The sequence below is a fragment of the Argentina silus genome (assembly GCF_951799395.1).
Source record: "Argentina silus genome assembly, chromosome: 4".
Lineage (NCBI taxonomy): Eukaryota > Metazoa > Chordata > Actinopteri > Argentiniformes > Argentinidae > Argentina > Argentina silus.
The window spans coordinates 973,492-994,792 of NC_139658.1; the positions used below are offsets into that span (position 1 = coordinate 973,492).

Below are 21,301 nucleotides of genomic sequence, written 5' to 3' on the forward strand. Positions count from 1 at the left end.
GGTGAGCTCCGAGCAGCTCTTGCACCGTCAGATCTATGCTGATTGCATCCACTCCACTGTGGAGTTCAGTGCAAGCAGAGCATGAGCAGCTCCCCAGTGTTACATGGAGAAAACCTCCTTATCACCACAAGTCTGAGTTGAATTCATTTCAATATCTTTGTGTTTTCTCATAGCGGTCCATCTGTTCAGCACTGCATATCTAATACGCATGATAACGGTTGGTTTTGTCTGTGAGGTTTGTGTCCAAGGGCTATGGTGCATTATCCTGTCAATGTGTGTTTCCTTCCTGAGGCTGACAGACACACACAGACACACACACACACACACACACACACACACACACACACACACACACACACACTGCTCTCGCCATCTGAGGGAGGATCATGTTGAAAGAATCCAGAGGGTTTTGTGTGTATGTTGCTAACAGTGCCTGTGAATTGTCTTTCCTCCATCTCTCGGTGCTCTCAGGTATCTGCTTGTAAACTGTTCATATTGTTAGACGGGGCTGGGGACGGCAGGGGCTCCAACTTATTGGAAATGTGGAGGAGCGGATAACATCAGTGTTATGACACTGCATATTGCCCTAAATTGCTTTATTGGTAAAATGATAGTGCTCTTCCAATTTGAATAATTGTATGGAATCCCTCACAGAACAGTTTAATTATGTTATCACACAACTGGCAACATCTGTCTTTATACTAGAGCAGATGACACTTTTATTACAGGCTGAATTTCTTTGGTGGTTCTGGCAATTGATGTGTGATCTGATTAATAATCATACAGATGGAGGTGAAAATTGAACAGTAATGCGCTTGTATGTAGAAAAAGGGGGAAATAATTACAAAAAAACCACACCGTGTGTCACCAAAAACTTCATCACTGTTTTTGCAGAGGCCTAAGCCTTCTTCAATTGAACCATATTGCTTTTTGAGCACAGTTAATTGCTACATGCAATATTTTTCTCCTAGGAAAAGATCTGTTTAGTCTAGAAGTGACTTTTGAATCCCTTTGTCGTGGGAGTTTTGTTCTCGAGTTTCGGAGGTAAACCACAGAGCACCTCTCTATTGTCTTATGGATGCGTTCCAAAATGGCCAGCTCATGAACTCATCCATTTTGTTGAGTCTACCTCCAGCCGTGTCCTCTAAGCCTACAAGCGGAGAGAGAGAGGGAGAGAGATGAAGTACAGGTTGCATGTGTGTGCATACCCCAGAGTTTAAAATAGTTTACTGTTCCATGGGTTGACATCCTGTTTACACACCCTCCCCGCCCTGCACCATGTGGGCAGAGGGGGATCTGAGGAGTTGTTTGACAATGAGGTAATCAGAGAGGCTCTTCACTCCCCCCCATGTCCCAACAAGACTGGATCGCTCCGAGGTAAGACAGCACAGACTAGCACTGTACCTCACATCTCACCCCCCACCACATGTGTGGACACTGTGGTGATAATGGATCTGAGGTCAAATAGTCAGTGCCTGGAAAAAAAAAATGTTCAGGAGAGGTGGATGGAGGGGGGGGGGGGGGGTGGGGGCGGGGGTAAACTGGTGAAGGGTGTATTGTTCTGCATCCCGTATTTATCAGGATGATGTAACGTTTGTTTGTGTGTGCGTGAGTGTGTGTGTGTGTGTGGGGGGGTGTGTGTGTGTGTGTGTGTGTGTGTATGTGAGTGTGTGTGTGTGTGTGTGTGTGTGTGTGTGTGTGAGTGTGTGTGTGTGTGTGTGTGTGTGTGTGTATGTGTTCCCCCCCAAAGCAGCCCCTCAGGAGTGCGGGACAGTGTGTGCCTCCTATGTAAATGATGCGCCTGTATGCTGGTATCATTAGGAAGCGTGAAGTGGCTCTCATTGTGTGGCGCCCGGATGGTCTTTGATGGCTGTGTCTGTGCATTTGTGCTGAAGAGGGGAACTCTAAACTTTGAGCAGGTGTCTGGGGCAGCTGGCGTAGAGAGGCAGACAGGGAAACACGTCTGTGTTGGTTCAGTATTAGATGGCTTATTGGGAGGGCTGAACCGTCCAGAGGATTTTGACTAATGCATCACTGATGTTTTATTTAAAGTAATACCTTCTTTGCCCCTTATGCTTCCAGTCAAGACACACATACGCAGGCTTATCCTCACACACACACACGAGACACACACACACACACACACACACACACACACACACCCACACACACACACACACACACACACACACACACACACACACACACACACTGCTGTTACTCTCTTTAGTGGAGCAGCTTGTGTGTTTAGCGTTGTAAATAAGTAACTGTTTTAGGGCCTCACGAGGCTTGGGTTGGGAAAGTACAGGCACAAACATGACTGGTTTTAATAGCCATTGTCAAAACAGTTTAAACAAAAACCCTTATTCAGTGGATTGGAATGTTTACATATAGTTGAATAATAATGCCTTTTTAGGATAAACTATTCTTTTAGGATGGCCAATTTGACCCAATTTATTAGGGATGAAGTTAAAGATGCACAATTCCTCTTGGGAAAACATTCAAGCACAAGGCTTATGCATTTTTAATGAGAGCTCTACTTTAAAAACTTCATAGAATTAATATGTATCAGGAAAGTATTTCCTACACAGAAAACTTCTGGGTAATTAATATTCATAGGCTGTGCTTGTTAACACCCCCAATGCAAGTGCAATGTAGATCCAATTAACATAGAATGGGCCCTAAGGAATTTGGCAGATAAGGGTTAAACGAGCTATTGAAATTGAAACTGGGACTTTCTGCCATTAAAACACTTATTTGTTTCAATAAAGCCCTAATCCTTGTAGCTGCATTCGCCTCAGATTAAGGCATATATTGGGTGCTCCAGAGGCCTGCTCTAAAGGTAGCAACACCACGATAGTACACAGACAGAGAGTGTGTGTGTGTGTGTGTGTGTGTGTGTGTGTGTGTGTGTGTGTGTGTGTGTGTGTGTAGTGAGGGTGATGGAAGGGGATTACAGATGGAGCTTGCCTACTAATGCGAAAGTGGTGTTGTGAAACTGGCTTTCATATCTTATTCATAATCAACACGTACGCTGTGGATAATAGACGTCAACGTTCATTCAGGACGTCAGCCTCGGAGCCGAGGTCAGGCCTGGATGACAGTGAGTAGGGAAGAGCTGGGACTCAAAGGGGAGCGAAGTGATGGTGGTACAGTAGCAAAACGCCTGTTTACCGGCAGGCATGCATCTGTTAGCGCGCAGGCCTCAGATATTGCTCCCCAGAGAACCTTGTGAAGAATACGCCCACCGCGTCTTTCCTAAAAGGGCTCAGAATGACTCTAAACAGGTTAGCTGCCTGATAGGATGAAACAGTGATGAAGATGCTTGAATAAGAGAACCAGAGGGATTTGGCTCCCGCCCCCCCCCCCCCTCCTTAATTCTCTCTACGTTTCCACACATCAGTTGTCTCTGTCACAGAACACAGCAGAGGATGCAGTATGTGGCATTTGAACCTCCTTGGTTAGGAACCCTGTGTGGAGAGATGTGTATTTTTTTTATAGCTATTATACCACTGAGACAGTCTCCCCCAGCGTCGCTATGATCCTAATGTTCATAGTGCTTTTTGTAGCTGGGGCTGGGAAATGGCCTCTGTGGGCTGGGCAATAAAAAGAGCACTGGCATGTGTCTGCTTCATTCAGCACAGTCACTATGGAGGAGTGGAGCTGGAGAGATGTGACACACTGACCCTGCTCTCTAAACGCAGACTGTTTGTGGTAAAAAAAAGGGATCACATCTCAGGTGAGTGGAATGGACATTGGGATATACGATTTTAATTTTGTTGTTTCATGTAAGGAGAAATATGACAAATGACTAACACCTAAAATCAAATGACCACTCATACAGTAGTAAGTATACAGGAACCCCTCACTCTACCTCCTTCAGAGCCAAATTGTATTTTATTTGACATGTCTTCTCCCATCAATGTATGTATCAGTGATTAATAATGACCTCGGTGCGTTCAGCAGTGACGTGGCCTCTATTTGAGAGAGAAATGGCACCTGGCCCCATGTGTGCAGCTGAATGGTTGTATACCATTTAGAGAATGATATGCTGCGCCTATGATGGGCCATCTCATCATAAATAAAAGTGATGGCACCCCGGCATCCTGTGAATGACGTGTGTCATAAATACTCACCCAGAACACTGCCCACATAAATCCTCATTCGCTATTTCTCTCTCTTTAAATAAAAAAAAAAAAAAAAAAAAGGATATATATATTATTTAAATGGACAATAAAAACAAATGTTTTCCCCACTGTTTGGAAGGCAGGGAGCCCTCTGGAGCTGTCTGTTGTTCATGTTGCTCTCTTGCTGTGGGTTCCGCTGCACTGTTGTTATTTGGTTGTTTACAATCTCTGACATGATGTAATGGGATGGCTGTGAAAGTACTAGCCAGTAAATGGCACAGAAAATAAGACAGGCCTTTATGCCTTTCTCTCCCCCCCTCTTATTTTTTCCCTCACCCTCTGTTTCCCCCGGACTGGGAATATGTTCTGCATTTTACTGAGGGAACATGAGCCTTGAATATAAGTAACTGGTTTTTGCATTAGGTACTCCCCGGAGGTAGGGGAAAAATATCATGTCCCTGCGTGAAATGTGAATGTGAAATCTAGCAGAAAGAAATATTTATGACCATTTTCTGCTTGATTAGAGCTGGATGACATGTGTTAGGATACAGGGAGTGGACAAAAGGGAGCTCTGCTCCTGGGCAGATGTTTAAAAGAGTTGTTTAGAGTGGCCTGTATGTCTGTCTGTCCGTCCGTCTGAATGCCGTGCTGTGGGGGGGAGCCTGGGAATGGGATATGTCCAACACGAGTCATAACGGAGGGAGACATAGAGACATAGAGACATGGAGACGTGACTCCATCATCACTACACTACTGTACCATGCTCCTCAGAGAGAGGCTGCTAGAATCCACCATACCGCTACAGGTAAACCAGTCACACTACAGATATTTACATCTGTCATAAGTACATTAATACACTTCGGAACAGATTTGCCTATCAACAATTGGGGTGGAGAGCAATTTTATACCATGTTTTTTGAGGAGAGGATAACCAGACAGTAGGCTATGTATATTTCACATCAATGTTAAAACTGGTAGAGTCAGAACAAACATTAGCAATCTAAGACCCTAAGGGGCACACACATGTAAATGTGCAATGTAGTTGTCTGAACATTTACTGCATAAGCTGTCTTGTTTTATGTCATTTTGTATGTGTGTGCAGGTGTTGCTGGCAAATACTGTATGCATACACATTACTGAGGCATATACTTCTGGGAGTGTGTTAATGTGTGTCAGAGTGAGAGAGAGAGAGAGTCATTTCCCTAATGTCTGCACTTATCGACAGAACTTCCTGTCGTATAACAATCTCCACTATGCCACTTGTGTAATATTTTTTGTAATTATGCTTGCACTCAATTTTCTTTTGTTGGGGCCTGGGATAAACATTTCTGTTATCATCGTAGCTCCTAACAGGCTAAACCGTGATAAGTGCCAACATGTAAATAATCAGTTAATTACGGTATTGATGCAATTGTCTTTCCTGTGCAAGCAACGTTCCCTGGCAACAGTTTGATAGTGTCTAGATTGAGTGTATGACTGGGGAGAAGCTTTGTCTCTTACAGCCATTTCCTATGTATCAGAGAAGTACAAAATTGAGAGTATGATTAATTTTTCAATTTCTCTCTGCGGATATCTAATAATTGTGCCCATAGATAGCCAAGGGCCCTTATTAAACATTAACATGCAAAAAGAAAGTTAGAATCAGAAAGATGGTATTTTGGATTGAATAATGTACAATATCTGTAGGGCAACAGAAAAGAAGCAAGCTAATCCAGGTTTATTCTTCAAATGTTTTCCACCACCATGGCTGCTCTTAATTACTGAGCTCTTATCTGCACACTCGACACTATATTTATTTTTCCTCATCGCAAAATGCAAATTTTTTCTAACCTTTCAAAACTTGCGTACATGTCAGTAATGTTTTTAAGGAGTTATTCCAAATGCCAGTTTAAGTCTGTCTGCCACGACTGTGTTTTAGTTGGTATGTAATTCAGGTGGACAGACTGAGTTTTTAGTTTTGATAATTAATTCAAGGTTGTCTTCAGCATACAAATGATAGGCTCCTTGATCCGTGGAAGAGAGTGCAGTGTGGCCCATGGTCCTTGTTAGAATACATGGTGGGTCTTATACCCCCAGTTCCCAGTAGAGGGGCACTGTGCCTTTAAGAAATGGAGCCAGTGAGGAGGTTCCACCTGGAGTTCTCCTCTCTCTCTCTGTGCTGTCTTCATCACTTTGCTCACTTCCACATAATATCATCTTCATCTCAGATAGCTGTGGCACGAGGGAACTGCATTTGTTGATCAAATTTGGCTTGGCTAACACTGCCATCTCCTCCCCCTGATATGAGGGGATGTGCCTGGAATGCGCGGCTGAGCCGAGCCGCCGTGTGGTGATTGATTGATTCTGCCTGTTACAGGACAAGATAACCGCATCAGTAAATACTCTGTACTCCTCAGCCTCAGCCTCTCCCCCCTGTACAATCACAACCAGGGGCAGCACCGGACCACGCCACACTGATGCATGTTGGGAATTCATCGTCAGGCTGTATTGTGACAGGGTGGGGGGCAGTGAGCTCCATCTTCGATATTTGTGTTGTGTAGTCTATTCTCATGTCAACCCTTTCCAACCAGAGTTATGAGAGACCTATTAAAGTCAACACATATTTAACATCATGTACAGTACAGTACATCCATACTGTACCAGTACTAGCTGCTCTCAGAGGAATTTTGAGTGATGTGAATGTAGTTTTCTCTCCTCCATTTGATTAGGTCTCTAGCTGGAAATCCCACTGCCAGACTGGAGTTTCACATTGTGAGCTCATCTCCTTGTATTCACTTGAAGGCACCCTCAGCGTTAAGGCAGAGATAGGCCTTTTGTGTTTTATTTATCTTCATCTTTGAATGATTTCGTACGCTCTGTCTTAGCACTCAAGCTCAATGAAAACAATAAATGGTGTCCTTATCTTTTGAGTGAAATCAAGATGGGCATAAAGGCCTGTGAGTTATTTTGTGGTTGATTTGGAGGAGAAAAGAGACAGGAAATGGGCACCCATATCACATTACTACCTCAGCGTATAGCGGGAGAGGCAACGGGTAAAGCTTTTAATCAGCAGAGGGCTGTGTTTGTAATGTAAAAGTGTCAAAGATGTGCCTGGGCCCGAAGTGAGTGAAATCCGGTGGTGCTGTGTTAAATTGAAAACGGGGCCTGTGGGATTTGGGGCTGAGGGGACTGGGTACCCGGTGTGCCTGGCTGCTGCCTGCTGGATGATAAAACACTCTCCCTGCTCTGCTCTGCTAAGCACAACCAACAGTACCTGGATCTGTTACCAGCACCTACAGCAGGGGTGCTTTATCAGCTAATGCAGCTGAATGTATTTATGGTTACCATCCATTTGCTTTTAGTGACACTGCTACTTTGAATCACATTGTTTACTATATCACTATGCATCCGGACATGGTGTCTAATTGAAGATGGTTGAAATTGAAGTCTTTTATGACTATATGCTATATATGGGCCCTTGCCTCTCTCTGCCCCCTCTGTAGTACAAGCTCAAAGCCCAGCAGCAGCAGGAGCATGCCTTTGCATATCCCAGCAGCCTTCCTGAATGGAGAGATGGAGAGAACAGGATCACTTCCTGGCAGGTGCAGTGTGGGGAGCCGCAGCTCATGCCTTTTCGCTGAGTTGCCACCGAGAAAGAGAGAGAAATTGTAAACTAGAGGGGAAAAGTGAACGTTTATATACAGAAGTGTGTTTGCGGGCGTGCGTGCGTGCGGGCGTGCGTGCGTGCGTGCGTGCGTGCGTGCGTGCGTGTCTGTGTGCGTGCGTGCGTGCATGCGTGTATGTGTGTGTCTATGTGTGTGCCGTCTATTTTAACCACCTGAGTTCCAGCCAGAACGCCGGTTTTGCCCCATATTTCAAACAGATGTTGAGGAGGGGAAGAAAAGCCTTACGAGAGTCCCACAATCAAAATAATTATCTTTACAGCTGTATGTTTACAAAGTGTTTATGTGATATTCTGCACTCAGTCCCACTGAGTCTTTCATGTGTTAAACACGATAAATGCCTCCACCTATTAATATTTAAACACCTTTGAGTGTGCCAATTTCACTATGTTTGTGTTTAAAGTAGTCATATTAATATATATCCTTGCAAAATATGTAGCTTATGAACATGTATAGAACCAGGTTTTGGACCACAATCCCCCCAGTCCTTAGGAGTACTTAAGCCCTGTAATATTGAGCTAGGGTTGGGGTTCTCTCTCTCTCTCTCTCTCTCTCTCTCTCTCTCTCTCTCTCTCTCTCTCTCTCTCTTTCTTTCTTTCTTTCTTTCTTTCTCTCTCTTTCTCTTCCTACCCCATCTCTCTCTGTCTGTCTCACCTGCCCAGGATGAATCATGAGAGACGCCAGGCAGGCATGGTAGGTGTGTCCTGTTAGAAGTTCTTGGAGAGGCATGTAGCCAAGGGGCAGCACTGCCTTGACTTGTCCTCCTGGCGAACCCCAGTCTTAGCTACCCTATCTGTGACTGTGCTGTGCTACTGATGCAATGAGCTATTTTACCAAACAGGATCATATATTACATTTGGTCAGAATTCAGACTCATGTTGTTAAGATACACATATTCTGATGATCACTCTGTTAGTGGTATTCACATTGTAGGGTATGTAGTCTTGAGTCTACTGTGCTGTTCTGTTCTTTTTGGTAGGGTGGTATTGGTATTGTAGACTTGTGTGGTGTGAGGTATTGTTGACAATGTAACAGAGTGGGGAGGTCACACACCCCCTTACTGTATCTTCCCGCCATATCAAGTGAATTCTCCATAGATGTATGATAGATGGTTTTGTTTTGGTGTATTCATTTCCCTACATTGTATTTTGATAGACATATTCTCCAAGGGATGGATGGTTAATTTGAATAATCACTATCCTGTGTTCCTGTGGATGGCAGGGACATCAGTGTCCCAAATGAATAAAGAAGTAAATGAGGGAAAAACAGGTAATTATGCTGAACCAGTAAATGAATGACCTCTAATTATAATTGATTTTATTGAGGCAAATCATATTTATTGCCCTTTTTGATATGTGTTTTTGTTAACTTTCTATTAGCTTTTTTGATGTAATTAATTGGCTATTTAAAAAAAAAAAAAAAAAAAAACTGCTTCAAATAGAGAAGACATCAGTGTCTGTTCCATTTACGACCAGAGCAATTATACTTGGCAGCATTTGCTTTATGAGATGATGTCATATCCTGGAATGAGAGCAAAGAGTTTACACCCAGTAGAGTATACCTATCTGTTTATTTTCCTCCATTTTCAGAAATTCATACACAAATGTTTTTTTTACTCCAGTTTATTTGTGGATTGGGCTTTCAGACAACTAAAATTATGCAAATGAGTTGAACTGCAACAATGTCAGCAGCAGCTGTCTATGATTCAGAAATAGTATTGTTATGCTAGTGTCTGCACTGGGTCTGACAATGATCTTCACAAACATTCTCAAATATGTGGCGGTCAGTGAGTGTGTACTGTACAGAGTTGCCATGGACAGCTTTGTGTGGAGATACTGCCTGGGTGATGACATGGGCTACTTTACATGTAAATTCTAGTGATTCACCTCCAAGTGAACCCATTGAGAGTGATTCTGGCACTGGCCTAAAGACAGAGGTGTGTTTTTATGACTAGGTGAGGCACGTCTTCTCAAAGGCCCTAAAGCAGTGTATCTCTATACCCTCCCCTTTAATCACTGTATCACTCAGTCTCATAAACTCCATGAGCTGTGTGTGTGTGTGTGTGTGTGTGTGTGTGTGTGTGTGTGTGTGTGTGTGTGTGTGTGTGTGTGTGTGTGTGTGTGTGTGTGTGTGTGTGTGTGTGTGTGTGTGTGTGTGCGTGTGCACCTGTGTGTATGCGTGTACGTGTGTTGGCGTGTGGGTGTGTGCTCTCTCTTGTACGTGCCGCAAACGTCCTTCATGTTTCTCGTTTTTAAACTTAATCAGCAAAAATAAAAGCTGTTGTAAGCTGGCTCGTATTAAAGAGGTGATTATTGGTAATAAATACTTTTTTATACATACTTATTACAGAGGCAGTTTTCTTGTGCGGTTAATGAGAGTAATTTGATTTGCTTGAGAGATTACAGTTCCCAAGAATTAATGCGGCAATCCCATTCCAAGATAGAGCGAGATCTAAGATTCTTCACAGGTCGTGTGCTGCTAGATGCACCCCTCTCTCATAGCAGCTAATGGAGTTGAACAGCAGTCTGTCATCTCGCGCCCGGCCCCCCGCTCTATAGCCCACATGCCCTTGGTTACTGCAGTGCTTGTTGTTTGGGCCACTTCTGTCTGCATTTCACTTTTGGTTTGTCTCATTCTCACCAAGCTTTCTCTCTTTGAGGTGAGGACAGGAAGAGTAACAAGGAGAATGATACTGTAAAAGTGCATCATTGATGATAGATTTAACATCTGGAAAGATTTATCACCTCATTGCACAGATTCAAATTTAAGCACATTCAAGTTCCATCAAGCTTGTTTTTCAAAAAAAAAGCCAGAGTTTTTTGTTTTTTTTCACCCCAGTCGGCGTTGTTTAATATTTCCATCACATGTTTATGTAAGCCTTTTAAGCTTGGCACATAACTTAATTTGCGTTGTGATCATCTTCTCCTGCAACGTTTATTGAAGCCTGCAGCTCAGGAGGTGTCTGTGCCGAGTGCTGAAGGTGTCTCGGGCAGATTGAAGACGGCCAATTCTGTCAGCGAAGCTCCGCTCTGCATCTTAATTAAGCTGAATGTTTGTTAAAAGTGCTTACACTTACTGGACTTCTCCCATAACGTGTCACTCCGCTGACACTTGTTCACACAAAGTGACGGAGAAGGTACAAATTGTAGTTGCTGTTAACAGTTACGCCCAGGGTTCATGTTGGCGAGTGTGATCTTAAATCCCAAAGAACAAAAAAGGGAAATGGCTCCGTCTTTGCATCCTTTGTCAGTGATGCAGTTCCGCCCAGTCTGACTGGTAATATGTCTAGACCATGCCCTGAGATTACTCTAGATTATAGCAAAAGCAATCTTATTTTTTTTTTCCTCTCTCTCTTCCTTTATTCTGGGCGGTGTGGGATCATATTACTCGTCTTGGAATGACTTCAATAGAGACAGTGCTATTCCCAGGGAACTGCCTCTCCGCTGCAACTCAACCCAGAGCCATGGCCAATTGGTCTGGCTGTGATTTATAGAAATATTCTCCCTTCGAGCAGCTCTCACTACTCGTTTGGAATCCTCCACTAGCACCTCATACAAGGGCATTACGTCCCCAGGTCAAGACAAAGACGACCAGTGTCAGATGTACAGTAGCTAGCTGAAACCAGTAGCTCTTATGTAAAGTATTGTTTTTATGATGCTCATATGCAGTAGCAATGCAGAGATGGATTCCATGCCATCTCAGTTGACTGAGTACTGTTTGTGAAATCAACAGCAAGGCTTAGGATGCTATTCTCCTTCAGGGACAGACATATCAACACCATGACAAATCCTACGGACTTCCCTGTACTGGCGGCACTGATTGGTTGCAGGCAATGCCACTCTCCTGTTTAGCTTTAATGATTGGTGGTTTGCCTCATCTATGCTGTCTCTACAGCTGAGAACTGATCAAGTGACAAGAGAAGTGCATCCATTGGTCTGAATCACCCACATTTGTGTCAACCGTCTAACACAGTATCAATCTCCACGCTGAAATATTGTGTTGTAGCGTGCTTGCGTGTAGAGTTGTGTGTAGCGCTGCGTTCATCTATATTCACTGCAACTCAAATCAAGAGATTTAGGGCTTTACTGCGAGTAATCTGGGAGTTTCATGTGTATTGATGAAGTTGAGTAATGTGTCTATGAGACAGAGTCAGTCAGGCCTTCCCATTCCAAACACTGTGCCTCACACTTGGTAATTCAGCTCAGAATGCTCACTCCCTGCTGGGTTTTTTAGAAGCACCCTTTTCCCAAGCACGACATTCGCTCTACCACCTGATGCAACTCTTCAGACAAAGATGCAATAACAACTAACACAGGGTTTTTCTAAGCGCCAACTAAATACCCAGCACAGTTGGCACGGCACAGCCATTTTCCACGTTTTATCGACTCAACGGAAATGACAGCAGTATGCAATGGTGGGCATCCCCAGGCGTCGCATGTTCGGAAGGAAAAGGGAAGGGCAGCAAGAGGGTGGTACCGCTGCCCAGATCTGCCTCGGACTGTTCCCCAGCTCTCTTTTTTTCCCTTTTTTTTTTGTTCTTCATCTCTCTCTTTTTTTATTCCTCGCTCCAGCTCCCTCTCCCTCTCTTTTTTCTCTAAATGAGACCAAAACATTGACTGCTCCCCAACTGATTTGCCTCCGTGTGACCTCCCTTTAGCGGTGCCATTCATCGGCGGTGCTGGAGCAGAATGCTGGGTGGTTAGCAGGGGGGGAGAGAGTGACACGCGGCCGCGCACTGATAGACTTGCCAGTGAAGTGGATTAAATCAGCATCAGGCTAGTGGAGCTGATTACCTCGAATATGAAAATGCAGTATCTTAATGGTACATATTTTCATGAGGCGGCCCAGTTGCCTTTCATTTTGCGGCTAATATGTCTATTCTTATGAGTCATTTACTTCTTTAATTACCTTTAGCAGCAGATGCACAATGGTGTATTAATGTGAATGATTTTTACTGCCACTTTATCATACAGTGCCTCTGAAGTTGAAAGGCGTAATTGAGGTGGAAGAGCGACTCAGGGAAACAATATTTAGTTGACAGCTTCCCTTGTTCTCTGGGAGGGTGTTTATGAGTTTACACCGCACTAAAGCAGTAATAAACACAATATTCATTTAATAACTGCTGAATGGCGGGGACGGAAATGCCGTCACAGAGAGGAGATTGTCTCAGTTATTGAATCATGATAGGAAGTTGTTTGCCATAATCAGACAACAGTGTGTGCGTGTGTGTGTGTGTGTGTGTGTGTGTGTGTGTGTGTGTGTGTGTGTGTGTGTGTGTGTGTGTGTGGTGTGTGTGCATGGTGTGTGTGTGTGTGTGTGTGTGTGTGTGTCTATGTCTGTGTGGGTGTGTCTCTATGTTTGTGTTGGAGGAAACAGTGAAGCTATTCTTATATGCGTAGCTATCTTACTGTCTGTGTATTTAGTGACTTTGGTTGTCAGTGTCAGTGTGTGTTGTGTCTACATTATGTGTGTGTTTCTTTACGTGTATTTTCTGATCCAGACCTCTTTGAATAGAGGCCTTCTTTTGCCATCTGTTGTTAAGCTGCTGGCTAAGCAAGGCTGGAGAAACCAAACAAACCGGCGGCACACAGCAAACGGAAACTGTCAGGCCTGCATAGCTGAGCTGACCTCCCCGGGCCTGGGGTCACACCGCGGTACCAGGCTCCGAGCGCCGGGTCCGGCTGGTGGGGCACTGTTTACTCTCCCCTCTGCGCCTGCTCCCTGCCCCTCCACCCTCTCCTCCTCCTCCCTCCTCTCCTCCTCCTCTCCCTCCCTTCACTCCCTACCCTCCATCATCACTCTTGCTCCACTCTTCCATCCCCACTCATGTTTAATAACTTCACTTTCCCCCTTGTTTTTCTTTCACTCATTGTTTTCCCTCTAAAAACATTTGTCAAGGCACCACATTACCTGTTATGGGGGGAACAAACAAAATTAGTTTTTTATTGAAGTCAGCTTGCATCTTATGTAAGTGCATGCTGTGCTTTATATTGTTTAAACATGGCAATTTTAAATGTTTAGTGTTGTCATAAATATTAATAGATTAGTTGAAAAGTGCAGCAAAGGAAGGGAATATAATGGTTTGAAGTGGGTATAAAACGTTGATTTATTTATGTATTCTACATGAATTAGTTTGGAAATCTAAACATGGGTTAGAGAGTGTTATTCCGAGGGCCTGTAATGCGCGGGGTTTGAACATGGGTGCCTGTTTTCCATGTGGAGAGGCTTTTTGGAAATGGCATTAATTATATACTTACTGGGAAACCAGCCTCTCCTACTTTGCATTGCAGATAAACGGTCGTTGTAGAAAAAAAAAAGAGAAAAAAAGGCAATTAATATAAATAGACATGATCCTCACTGCTTATCCGCTCACATGTTTAAGAATGTGTCCAATCGTATGCATTTCAATTAAAATGAAAGTTATTGTAAGTGAATTCCATTACTATATGTTTGCACACTCAACGCCCCCCTAACCCCATATTTCCTATCACTCCTATTCAGAACAATGTGTCAGTAACTCCACCAGCTTCAATACATGCAAGACCACTGTCTTACAATAGTCTGTGTAATTTATTAAATGAAAGCCCCAGCCTGCCTGTACAGTATCAATGGTATGGAGTTAGCCTCTCAGTGCTAGCGACTCACCAGGAGGAGCTACAGAGAGCAGAGCAGAGCAGAGCAGAGCAGAGCAGAGCAGGGCTTACATCCTGGGTTACAGCTGAGGTGCGCAGAGCCTCTTGTTTGGATGAAGCATGGCAGGGGGGGAGACAGGGCCGTAAATGTCAGGTGAGTTGAGACGTGTGCTCACTCAGAAAGTCAAGTAGATAACCTTGACATTTAGGCCATCGCCACGTAAACCCATAGAGGCCTGAGCCAGGGGAGTAAAGGCCCAGTCTGCTGAGCAGGACTACATTAAGAGCTAACCTATTAGCTGTGTTGTTGCTGGCTGTCTGAGAGCCGTGGTCTCCTGTCTAATAAACTCCAGCCACTGAGTAAACACCCTGCACTGGACTCTCTCTCTCTCTCTCACACTCACACACACACACTCACACACACACACACACACACACACACACACACACACACGCACACACACTCTCCACTCTCTCTCTCTCTCCAGTCTCCACAATGGCCGCAGGGATCTGGTTACACCTGTGCGCACATCTTCAAGCAATTAGGGGCAATTTGTTTGAAACCATTTCACATTCAAGGTCTTCCCTGGCGTTTGAGTGGAGGACATCGGTGAGTCGGAGGAAATAAAGAGGGCTTCTCTCATGATGGGCCTGAACAAACATGCACAGCCTCATTTCTCACAGTCCTTACTCCCAGAGGAGCCACCCTGAATGGAGCCCTCTCCCTTTTCACTTCTCCACTCTCAAGCTGACCTTTTTTCCCATTTTTCTATTATTTGTCTGTCGTTTGGAGAGTGAGGATGAGTGTTTTCTGTCTGCTCTTTTGATGTACAGAGTCTGCCACTATATTCATCTCCGTTTCAGCCAGTTGGTTTGAATTTCTCTAGCTGTTGGCAGTTGGACTCAAATAGTTTGCTGTGTTTAGCTGCTTTACTCAAGGTCAACAGAATACATATAGAGAGAGATATAAAGCGTCTGTCCAAATTGTGCGTATCGTTAGGTTGTGGTGAAACGTGGAGGGCGGGAATCAGAGAGAAGACTTGACTCGGTGGTAATTCTCTGAGCAGGGATTTGTATGGCACCCAGAGCTGGCTTTAACAGCAGGAAACCCAAAGCCTGTAAATAATCCACATGTGCTGCATATAAAGACATCCAGTACTTAGCCATTCCCTTATCGCTGCTAGATAGCCCTGGGACATGAGAGCTGCTCCTGCTTTTTCTTAGGCTCTATTCACTAATATGGTGTGAAAGTAGATGCAGATAAGCTGGTTGTTTATTGAGGCAGACCCGTTAATACAGGGGAAGGTGTGAATTTTGAACATATTTGAAATAGAAAAATAAAAGAGGATTGCAAATGACAAGGATACCAAATTGCACTGTCTTTGTTGCTGATAAGACCTTGTCAGGTCCTGGAGGGTGTTTTCTAATCAAAAGTACCTGAAGTGTGTGTGTGTGTGTGTGTGTGTATGTGTGTATGTGTGTGTGTGTGTGTGTGTGTGTGTGTGTGTGTGTGTGTGTGTGTGTGTGTGCGTGTGTGTGCGTGTGTGCGTGTGTGTGTGTGTGTGTGTGTGTTCCTTATCCCAACTTGTACAGTACTAAGCCTGTATTGCAAACAACTTTAGCCTGAGATTCTAAGGAAGCTTTTCAGTTGAACCTTTGGTATACAGAATCAGTATGAGAACAAAATCTGAATCCAATTTGTAAAGCCCCACGTTACTCACAAGATGTTCTGCCAGTTAGTAAAACACACACTTCTATCTGCCATGTTTTTTCCCATTAGAATTGACATACACTTAATAAGTATGTTTTTAACTCTTGATAATACTGTAAACACACTGTATTTTTCTGCAGGTTTACATCTGCTTTGCCTATAGCCAAGCTTGCCTCTGTTCCCTTTGTAACCTAATCATCTGTTACCATTATCTGTCTTTGAACTGTTTTTGTATCTGATCAGTTCCACCTAATATGTCTCTTGATTTGCGCTATTGGAGCGTCCTGACAACATGCTGTTCCCCTCATTTCTCTGCGCTTTAGATGCTCTGGCCTGTCATCCGTTGGCAGTTTATCGCAGGCGTCTGGAGCTGCTTTTAGACTTGTACGTCTATCAAGCCCCAGTACCTTTGAATGGGAGATCAAAAGGAGATGAATTCCAGGGGAGAGAGAGAGAGAGAGAGAGAGAGAGAGAGAGAGAGAGAGAGAGAGAGAGAGAGAGAGAGAGAGAGAGAGAGAGAGAGAGAGAGAGAGAGAGAGAGAGAGAGAGAGAGAGAGAGAGAGGCCTTGTGTGAAGAGAAGAGTGGGTGCTATGTAAACATCATAGTGACAGCCCACAATGGGTTATTTTAGCACAGCATTAGGCCTCTCCAAGGCAGCTAGCCGGGTTAAACAACAAATCATTCCTCAGCCTCGAGCTGGCCTCACCTCGGAGACACTCAGCATAGGTTCAGAGCTGCTCGCCTTTATATCTCATTATTTTTGATAATGACAAAGTCTTTGACTCATCTCGTATCCTTTGCTTTTAAAACTATTTTGCGAAGCCATCGGACTTAACACAGCCAAACAGTATGAGTAATGTGTCATTACTGTGTGACTGTCTTTCCCTGTTTGTTGAATGTTAAATATGAACATATTAATGAGCTTATGTTATGATGATCAATGTGAGATGAACTTGGATGAGAATACAAGACAATGCTTAGACGTGTTGCGTTGTAGTGTCACTGTGGCTCCATTTGTGCTGATTGATCACTGTTTAGGCCTGTTGCCAGGGTTCTTTTGTTGATGATTACAAAAAGGGGAACACTTCCCAGAAACCTATGTCTTCATCCCTGACTGTCTGAAGCTCCTATCATATCCTGTTGACTCAAGTATCCTTGTTCCAACAACCCTCGGTAAGCCAGACACACACACACACACACACACACACACACACACACACACACACACACACACACTCATAGCTTTTACTGTACTCTATGTGTCATAAATGACAGGCCAAGCCAAACAGATCTTTTTGTTTATTCATGAAAGCTTCTTGTACCATTCCTTGGGTTTGCCTGAAAATACTCTGTGCCGACCATTTAATCAGGTAAGACCACTATTGCTTTGTTCTACTGGAGACGAATATCTGCCATTGGTGTTGTGTTGTCCACTTAAATTTGACTTGCTGCAACAACAAAAAAAAAGAAACTGTAACTAAAGGGATTAAATGTCATCTTCTCATGAGTGCTTTAAATAGTTTTTCTTAATGTGTAATATTGTGTTGGATTGGTCGTTTGTGTGGGAGTGAATCTCACACTGTCACATGAAAATGCTATACTATCTTTATGAATGTGTTGGCTCGGGGCTTTCCCCTCCCTCCTCATTTCATACAGAGCACAATGAGTAGGCATGTAGGATATACAGTACTGAGAGAGACAGAGAGAGAGCAAGAGAGAGAGACAGAGAGAGAGAGTGAGTGAGAGTGAGAGAGAGAGTGAGAGAGAGAGAGAGAGAGAGAGAGAGAGAGAGAGAGGGAGAGGGAGAGATGAAGTGTTAATGGAGGCAGGGTGAAACGCCAGGAGAGTGGCCCCTTTGTAGCCTGTGGTCATATTCTTGCCTCATGATGTCATCCCACAGGCCTGTGTTCGAGAGGGCACACACACACACACACACACACACACACACACACACACACACACACACTGCAGACCAGCACACAGCTGTTTGCCCCTCTCATCCCTTCCTTTTATAGAGCTTGTACAGGCCTACAGATCAACTCTTTCACTTATCTTTCATTCTCTCTCTCTCTTCCTCTTTTTCTCATGCCCTCTCCCTTTTGATATCTCATGATTGTGTAATCTTTCACACATTTCTGTCACTCGTTCACACATTTCTTTAACTTTCTCTTACATACTCAGAGCTCCTTTTTTCTCCTTCCCCCCTCTTCCCTTTTTTTCTTGTTGTACATACCGCGTTTAATTTTACTGCATCTGGCAATCGCCTAACTTATCAAATAATTGACTGGAGGACTATAACTCTGCGCTGTGCGAGATGGGCTTGGATGTGCCCCCGACTGTTTGTTTAATTGTGGGAGTAATCGTCTGAGGAACATGGAAAGAATGAGCGGAGTTATTTACTCAGATGTTTTACTGGTGTAGGTGTGAGGCTGGCGGTTCTCTGTGGGAACACACGCTTGCTTTTCTTGGTATCAGTGTCGTTTTCATGACCACTGTTTTTCCCAGCTCCCCGGCTTTGTTTGTTCTGGATGGCATGTTTGATTATTTATCGTAAGGGAAAAGGGAGTAGCTGGAGCAATAAACATGTGACTGCACTGTATTTTGTTTTCCACTGAGAAGGCCGTGTCCTTTAACAGATATTTGGAGCAGCAATAAACCTTTTATTTGCTTTCTGGGAGGGGGGTGACAGAGCGAGAGGAGGATCAAAAAGCACCGATTGGTGCCTCTGTGACTTTTTCTGTTTACTGTAAGTGCAACCTATCAACAGAAAATATTTTCACTGGCCAGTTGCTATTGATTCGTCAGCAAGTTTGTTTTGTCAACTGATTATTGTTCCTCTGCATGCTTCTGGAGGAAACTATGTAAATTTGTTTGAAGGAAGCAAATATGGAAAAAGTGTCTATATCACAGTTTGTTTTGTTATCTATCAGCAGGCCAAGAGCACATTGTCGTTTGGGTTCCATCTGTTGTGTTAAAAATCATAAGAGTGGTCTCAGAGGACAATGAAAGATCTGCTTTTAGTTTACATGCTGTTCTTTTTTTCACCCCTACCATTTTGATTCTTTTTCAGGCTCTCCAAGTTGCTCGACAGATCCTCCTACAGCAACAACAACAACAGCAGCAGCAGCAGCAGCAGCAGCAGCAACAACAACAACAACAACAACAACAACAACATCAGGCCCAGCAGCTGCAGCCTCAACAAGGCACGGGTCTGAAATCCCCTAAGGCCAATGACAAGCAGCAAGGCCTACAGGTACTGTAGAGCACATACCATACTGGGTCATGGTAACAACATGCATATAGCACCTTCACTCTAATCAACTACAGTCATGTTGTTGCTTACTAGCATTTCAACTCAAAACACACACATTTATTAAGTGAAACAGTGGAAATCAGAACTTTCTGGATGCTTTTGTTGGTACACTGTGTGCTAGTTGCACTTAGGAGAGAGTGTACCAGGCAAACTGCATAAACAGGAAATTAAGAGCGGCAGAGCAACAGTTGTGCTAGTCTGTGTGTGTGTGTGTGTGTGTGTGTGTGTGTGTGTGTGTGTGTGTGTGTGTGTGTGTGTGTGTGTGTGTGTATGTGTGAATTACAGAGCCTGTGTGATCAACACATCTCTCACAGTGTGACACCTTAATGGTATTAATGTACACAAGGACCAGCTCCTACTTTGTGTTGAATACACATGACTGAATGACATTCACCCGCTAGACTCTCAGAAAACACATTCTAGGAACTGCTTCTATGGATCCTATTTTTATCATGAGTTCATCCAGTAGCAAGGATAAAGCTGAGGCACTGACACACACATGCTGTGGGTTGCTAGCCAGGCCTGTAGCATTGGTCAATGCATAGTAGAGGGGTCCTCCTATTGGAAGCAGCTTTCTGAGTGCTGTTTATTATGGGTAGGAGAAAGGAGAAGAGAGAGAGAGAGAGGAGAATGAGTTGAGGGTGTTCCACCCCTCCAGCAGGAGATTTGAGCCTGGTCAGACAGAAGCAGCTCTGTGGTCTCCATCTCTTTCTGTCTTTCATCACTGCCCTCAATAGGGGGAGGGAGACCGGGGTAAAACCGTCTTCACCACTAACAGCAGGGGGCGCCTTGGAGCAGGGTGGGGGTTGGGGGGGGGGGGGGGTTGTGGCTAGGGGGTAAAGGGTGCCTGGCATTTATTTGTGCAGCCTTTTGTGATGCAAGGCAACTCCGGGTCTTTTGAATAGGAACAGCTATCCATATCTGATGCAATATTTACGTTCATTCCAGATCACATCATGTTTGAGCTGCCTCAGATGCGTATCTTTGTTTGAATAAGGAGGGGTTGTTTGTTTCAGTGTGAAATTGCAATCGACTTCAGGGCATATTGGGTAATTAATACGGGGGCCCTGTTATGTATGTGTGTGTATATATAATATTTAATACCTCTTCTCCCATAGGGGGCTCTTTTTAATGAGCTATTGTAGTGGCTAGGTCTAATGTCAGGTAGTGAAAGAGGCTCTTTGTTGTGCAGATGTCTTAGGAATAGCTCCAGAGGATGAAATATGACTGTGTTGACCTTTCAGTTGTGTGCGTATTTGTCAGGATTCAAATAAGTTGAAAGGATCAAACTAAACAGTTTCCCGAGTCAGGCTGGGAATTGTGTAGCAGAGGTCAACAGTGGGGGCCACCCGGCGGATTCCAGCGTACAGCCAGTTGTTGGTACATAGTGAAGTACTAGACCATCTCCGGCAGACAAAGGCAAAATTAAAATTCTAATTTATTAATGTATACAGAGATCTTGCCCAACCTGTCACTCAGCTATTGAAAAGAGAGCCAGGGCCTTTTCATTCCCCCCTCCCTCCCCTGCCCACTACTTGTGAAGTGCACAGGCTAGCTCGCCGTAGTATCTAAATAAAATGGTAAATTGCCTGCTCTCTCATGTTGTATGTTACATTTTTGCTGGGTTGAAACTGTTGTAATGAAACGCCACAAGTCCAGACAAGTGTTTATTTATCTCTGAATAACATACTCTACTAATTAAATACATCCCTTCTGCACGCACACATGGATTGAATGCCTATGCTCATACAGAAACTTTGTGTGTGTGTGTGTGTGTGTGTGCGCCATATATGTTGTGTTCACTTGTGGTCTTCTGGTGGTGGACCAGCCACTTCACTCAAACACTCAAAGGTGG

At 44.0% G+C, this 21,301-nt stretch overlaps 1 protein-coding gene across 6 annotated transcripts in view; it reads left to right on the top strand.

Moving 5' to 3' along the window:
• The window catches only part of foxp1b (forkhead box P1b), a 141,643-nt gene that overhangs the window by 67,959 nt on the left and 52,383 nt on the right, over positions 1–21,301 (top strand). For all 6 annotated transcript variants that reach the window (XM_083668297.1, XM_083668302.1, XM_083668301.1 and 3 more), the window contains one exon: positions 19,204–19,386. In XM_083668297.1, coding sequence (XP_083524423.1) covers positions 19,204–19,386 — 183 coding nt within the window. The remainder of the gene's footprint in view (positions 1–19,203; positions 19,387–21,301) is intronic.